This window comes from Passer montanus, unplaced genomic scaffold (genome assembly GCF_014805655.1).
Source record: "Passer montanus isolate IOZ18808 unplaced genomic scaffold, ASM1480565v1 scaffold2, whole genome shotgun sequence".
Classification (NCBI taxonomy): Eukaryota; Metazoa; Chordata; class Aves; order Passeriformes; family Passeridae; genus Passer; species Passer montanus.
The window spans coordinates 6,847,143-6,853,208 of record NW_024366591.1 but is presented as its reverse complement, the minus strand read 5'-3'; the positions used below and the strand labels follow the sequence as shown (position 1 = coordinate 6,853,208).

Sequence of the window (6,066 nt, the reverse complement as noted above, 5' to 3'; positions counted from 1 at the left end):
CTCACCGCTGACTGCGCTGTCCGTTGAGGCGGCAGAGTTCTGACCCCGTCTTCGAGAGTTTTTATTTTTCCCAGTCCTCTCCCTGCTGCCGCGTTTCAAAGGCGGAGCCGGGACCGGGGAGAGCGGGGCCGAGCCCGGGCCGGGGCCGTCCGTGGGGCGGGGAGAGGGCGGGGCCGAGCCCGGGCGGGGCCCGCCCCTCTCGGGCCTGGCGGCCGGCGGGAAGCGGCATGGCTCCCGGCGTGGAGCTGGGTTTTGCGGCGGCGGCGGAGGGCCCGGGCGGTGCCTGGCGGCTGCACAGCACCTACTTCCCCAGCAAGGTCGGGGGGCGGCCGGCGTGGCTGGGCGAGGCCGGGCTGCCGGGCCCCGCCGCTCTGCGCTGCGGCCAGTGCCAGCAGCCCCGCGCCTTCCTGCTCCAGCTGTACGCGCCGCTGCCCGGCCGCCCCGACGCCTTCCACCGCAGCCTCTTCGTGTTTGCCTGCCGCAGCCCCGCCTGCTACCGCCTGGCGGGCCCGAGCGGGCCCTTCCGCGGTGAGGCGCGGGGACGCAGGGAGGGACGGGGCGAGGGCCGCCGGCCGCCGGCCCGCTGACCGGCGCGTCTCGCCCGCAGTGTTCCGGAGCCAGCTGCCGCGGCGGAACGACACGTACCCCGAGCGCTGCTGCGGGCGCTGCCGCCGCGCCGCCTACTGCGGGCCCGAGCACCAGGCGCTGGACTGGCGGCGCGGGCACCGCCGCTCCTGCGGGCAGCACGCCGCCGGAGGTGGGTCCGCGGCCGTCGGGGACCTCTGGAACTGGGGAACGACACGCGTGCCAGCCTGGGGTTAATATTGCACTGAGCTGCCGAGCCGCAGCTTTTGAGTTCTTAAATGCTGCTGCTAGCACTGTTCGGTCTGCCTTCCACGCTATAGCTGGATTTACAGAGCATCAAAGCAACAACTGCCGAGCCGCAGCTTTTGAGTTCTTAAATGCTGCTGCTAGCACTGCTCGGTCTGCCTTCCACGCTAGCTGGATTTACAGAGGATCAAAGCAACAGTACGCCTGTTGCAGTTTTCCACTGTCCTTGACAAAACTGTTTTTCTTACCTTCAGGTCAGGTCTGGCAGTGATGTAAATCTTTCTTGCTCATGCAATGTTTCTGCTATGTAGTTTGCTGTGTAGCTTTTGAGGAGAAGGGTGTGAAATACGACATGATGTTGTGAAGTGGTGTCTGTTTTCTGTTTTCTAGATGACTCGGCAGATGCAATTCCAGAGCATAATGAATTCCTTTTTCCAGAGTATGAAATTTTGATAGAACCTGAGGAACCAGAATTTCCTGCTGACAGCACTGATGATGAACAAGGAGCTGAAGACACATCAAAGGATGCAAAAGAACAAGAGGAACTTGGAGCTGCAGGCCCTGCAGGTCAGAAATAAAATGCTGCCTGTAATTCTTCCCAGTTGTGCCTGTTATCACATCTTTAAAATATCAAATATGGTGATTTTTAAGCGTTCGTTGTGAACTGCTGGTGAAAAAAGGCTAAATGTGCAGTTGTAGACATCCCATAATATAAGTTGCTTTTATGGGAGAGACTTACTAAGCTTTGACCCCAGGAGCTGTTGAAGCAGCTGTTGCTGCAAATAGCTCAGAGTTACACTGTGTCCCTGTGTGCTTCCAGTAGGTAAGGAACAACTCAAGTTGAGAAGGACAGGACTGAGCACCTGCTGCTGGATGCTGTTAAAATCAGGAGATTGTTAGATTGAACTAAGTCAAGACAATTTGTCTTACTTTATGGAAAATAAAATTTTCTTCTCTGTACTAGCAGAAAACTGGTTTGAGTATATTTTGACTGACTTTGAATGAAGCAGTTAAATGCAGGCTCCTTCCTCTCTGCTCCTGTTAAATTCAAGATGGGTTTGCTGCAACCACACTGGCTTTGAACACACCCAGGGTGGAGAGTTTGTGGTGGGTTCCTGGTGATCCCTTGCTGTGGTCCAAAGCGGTCTCAAGAGCGTTTGGTGCCCCCAGTTGATGTGGTTGTTGGAGTGTAACAGATACATTCTTCAGTGCTAAAAACTGAAGTCTGGCACGTGAGCAGCATGCAGGCCTTTTTCAGATGTTGTATCCTGAAAGTTCTGTAGTCTCAGTGATACCTGCTGGGAGCCATAAACTTTAGTAGACTTAACTCCTTCCCTTTCCAGTGTTCCAGTAGTGACATCTGTTTAAAATGCAACTGAAACTAGTAAATAGACCTGTGTGTGACCAAATCTTAACATGCCATGAAAAGAAAAAAGATTTTAGATTTATGCCAGGAATGGCTTATGAAGCAAAATAAAATTTACACATGCTAATACTGTTTTTAATTTTTAGTGTCTTGTATCAGCCTATAAGTTTTGTTTTTCTTTTTTCTTGCTTAGATGAAGCATTTCAGTCCTTAGATGAAGAGACATTGGAAGCAATGGCAAAACACGAGACTGAGGAAGAAAAGATCTTCCAAATGTTTAAAAAACAAGTAGCTGCTGAACCAGAACAGGTCAGAAGATGGGGCGGTGTTTGAAAGTAGCAGTTCTGACACAGCATCCTGCTGCACCTGCAACATTTCACTGCCTTTTGTATCTAGTTAGAAATAGGGATGTCTCTTCATCCTCCACACACCTAACCCACACACTCTCATCTTCATTACATGCTGAACTTAATTCATGCCCAAGTGAGAGTTTAGCACCTGCTCATCCACCTTAAACAGCCGCTCGTCAGGATGAGGTGGCACGAGGGTGCTGAATCCCCTACAGTGTGGAAGGAGCCACCTTCCTTCTCAGCAGAACAAAAACTGCAGAGAAGAGCTCTGTCACTGTCACCAGCTGCATTGGGGGGTGGCTTGGCTTTTTCTAAGGTTGAAGGAATTAGTGATGGCTCTAGAATTTCCACTATTTAAAACTGAAATCTTCCTCCCTTCCCATGCTATTTCTTATTACTGCAAAAGGCTTAAAAGCTACATTGTCAAACAAAACCATGGTCCCTGGTTTAATTCAGAGAAGAGAGTCCTAAATCCATCAAAGTGGTGAAGAAGAAATTCTCTTCATGTTTTGCCTGGTAGCTGAGGGGTTAAGGTACACACTCAGAAAGTAGGAGACTTTGAGTCTGTTCCCTTCTCTGCCTTAGTATGTGCCTCACTCTCTCTGACCACCTCTGTACTGACTGATCTGTCCAAGTGTCTGTCCTTTTGCTGATAATGTGTGATTTGCTAGTAACTGAAAAACAAAGGATATGTCTGAAAATACCTTCTTGAACATTAGGGTAGTCTTGTATTTAGATGCAGAACTGCAGACAGAAAGATCTGGATTGCATTCCTAACTGTGTGCAGGTCTGCGCGCTAATTATCCAGCTGCTCTTTCTCTATCTGAAGACTGTAACATACACAACCTTGCATTTCCGGGTCCCTTGGTTAAGCAGTTACAAATCACTGCAGATGATCCCTGGATCACTGAAAAAATATGGTATGAATGAATGAATACTTGCATGATTCACATAGTTAAGAAAACTTACATAAGAAATCTGTCTTATTTAGCATGCTGCATTTGCAAATTATATTTTGCCATGGTTATTAAATAACTGACCTTTTTCTGCTGTATCTACAGGTTTGTCTGTGTCACTAAACACCTATTTGATACCAAGATGAAAGGACAGTCATGAGAACTTAAATTTCTGCTGTATTTCAGATTATTAGATACTGCAGAGGAGAAGGTCCACTCTGGGTGTCAGGTGAAAATAGGCCTGAAGAAAAAGATATCCCAAATTGTGTATGTGGTGCCAAAAGGATATTTGAATTCCAGGTATGTAAGCTCATTTAAAAATAATACAGGTGATGTATTTCCGACTCAGGATCTAATGGTATAGGTGTTGGCTTGTAATTTGAGCAAGAAGGTTGAAGTTGCAACAAACTAACTACGGTAAATGATTGTACAGAGCCTTTATTTACTCTTGTAAGAGATTTTTCACTTCATAATGTGCATTATAAATAAGTTTGGCTGGAAGCATTCAGCTGTAGAATTTTGAATGCTAGAGGTGTATGTATGGTGAACACAATGTCAAGGAAAGGCAAAATACAGTTACTAATGGAATTTCAAATGGTGGGAGGCTTACAAATCAGGCAAGTCTTATAAGGCCAAATAAGCCTAGAATTCCAAATTTCGTTTGTTTGAGCTGCCATATACATAGTAGCTTCAGCTGGGATTTTGGTGTGAGAGAATATCAATTCTTATGCTAAGGACTGTTCTTCAGGAGGAGAAGTTGGGAAAGGGGAGAAGTCTGTGGCCTGCCTCTAAACCTTTTGTTTTTTCTTGAAGATTATGCCACAGCTCCTGAATCACCTTCAGGTTGACAGCCTTGGAGAGAGCATTGACTGGGGAACACTGGTAGTGTACACTTGTGCTGACAGCTGTGGTGGGGGAACTGAATACCTGGAAGAGTTCATATGGAAACAAGACTATTCCATGGGCTCTACTTTATGAAGTTGAGTCATTCAAATTGAATACTTGATTTGTTTCACTGCATCTCTGCACTATGTAAACAGGTAGTTGAACTGAAGTCACTTATAACTGTGCATCTTGTAACAGTGATAAAACTGCTGTAACTAGACCTTGACAGCCTCTCTTGTGCTCCAGAGGAGCTTTTACTTCAACCTGGTAATGAAGCCAGATGCATTTGTTCAGAAAGCTTCATTTCAAATCTCATTTTTGGAAGTTTATTAAATAAAGATGAAAAAATTTTGGATTGGTGAAATTATCTTTTGTTGGTAATGGAACTGCAAAAACTTAAAATATTGTAGTCTGTCAGGATTTTCTTTGGGCCACTCAAAAACTAACATTCATTCAAAGAAAAGCAACTACAGCAAACCCACTTGAGTGCTTATGCTGAAGAGGTGTACAGGAGTCAGCTAAGACAAAGCTGCGTAGCCTTTTGCTGTGGAATTTAAATCCGCCTCCCTTTCTCAACAGGTACACTAAACCTGACTTTGGAGTTTGTCACATATTCTGATGGAGTGGTTATTCGAGATAAAATGCACAAAAATTAAGTGTTTTACCTGACTTTAAAACTATTAGCCCCATGCAGAAGGAGTTTAAACAAAGTCAGCCCTACCAGAACAAGTTTGTCTTGTTAGACACTGCCTGTAGCAGCAGATTTTCAGGCTGAATTGTACCTTAAATCTGCCATCATTGGTGAAGTTTAAAAATAAGCATCCTCTGCAGGGATTCTTCCACTGTATGACTGCCATATAGCTGAGGCAAGAGAATAGTGAAACCATAATGCTGAGTTTTACTGTGCTAGTTAGTTGCTTAACTACTCCCATGGCTATGGCAGTATTTGCAGAAAAGGCTTTTTTGTGTGTTTCCCTGTGGAACTGACTTGAGTTACATATTCCCTTACCCTGCTCCAGCCATTCATGGCTTCTTACCTGTGACACTGTGAGGCCCACTGTGGGGTTTTTGAAATAATTTAGATGTTAAAAGTACTTAAATAAGCAGGCAGAGAATGCTGTACCTGGAAAGGGGTTTTATTATCACAGAACTTAATTTCTAGCAGGGTAGTTTGAAGCCCTGGTCTGTGTTATAAAAGAGCAAACTGTCTTAAGTCACTGTAGTACAGCTTGACTGATTTTGTTGAAAAACTGTCCTAGCATTTCTTAGGGCTTCAAGATTTCTGAAGAGTTGAAGAGTTTTGCACAGAAGTTGGTAATAGTTCAGGTCCTGCAAAAGCATGGACAGCCATACAGTTACAGCCACGAGCTCTCGGGAACATTCATGAGCTCACAGCAGAGTGGCTTAGCACTGAAGGCAACACAGTGCTTGAGTATATCCTGCAGAGCTGCATTAATAAACAGCATCTTTCTGGTAAGAGCCATGAATCCAGTCATTAAAACACCTGGAGAGACACTGGTGTAGAGAGAAGACTGAAGATTAATGTCACTTGGTGTTGAGGACTCCATGTGTGGAGACACGAGGGTCGACTTCATTTTCTCAGAAGGCTGATTTATTGTATTATATATTATACTAAAATACTACATTAAAACCATACTGAAAGAACAGAGAGAAAAGA

General features: G+C 45.7%; 1 protein-coding gene across 2 annotated transcripts; it reads left to right on the top strand.

Annotated features, from left to right (window-relative positions):
* Window positions 1-165: 165 nt before the first annotated feature.
* Window positions 166-4,752, top strand: PDCD2 (programmed cell death 2). 2 transcript variants are annotated; one of them, XM_039707012.1, is made up of 6 exons: window positions 166-528; window positions 608-757; window positions 1,270-1,398; window positions 2,391-2,506; window positions 3,690-3,803; window positions 4,317-4,752. In XM_039707012.1, exons 1-6 carry the CDS (start codon window positions 228-230, stop codon window positions 4,479-4,481), a joined length of 975 nt encoding a protein of 324 aa, XP_039562946.1. In that variant the 5' UTR covers window positions 166-227; the 3' UTR covers window positions 4,482-4,752. The 2 variants fall into 2 exon arrangements, with proteins under 2 accessions (XP_039562946.1, XP_039562945.1); XM_039707011.1 differs by having other exon boundaries at window positions 1,222-1,398.
* Window positions 4,753-6,066: the final 1,314 nt, after the last annotated feature.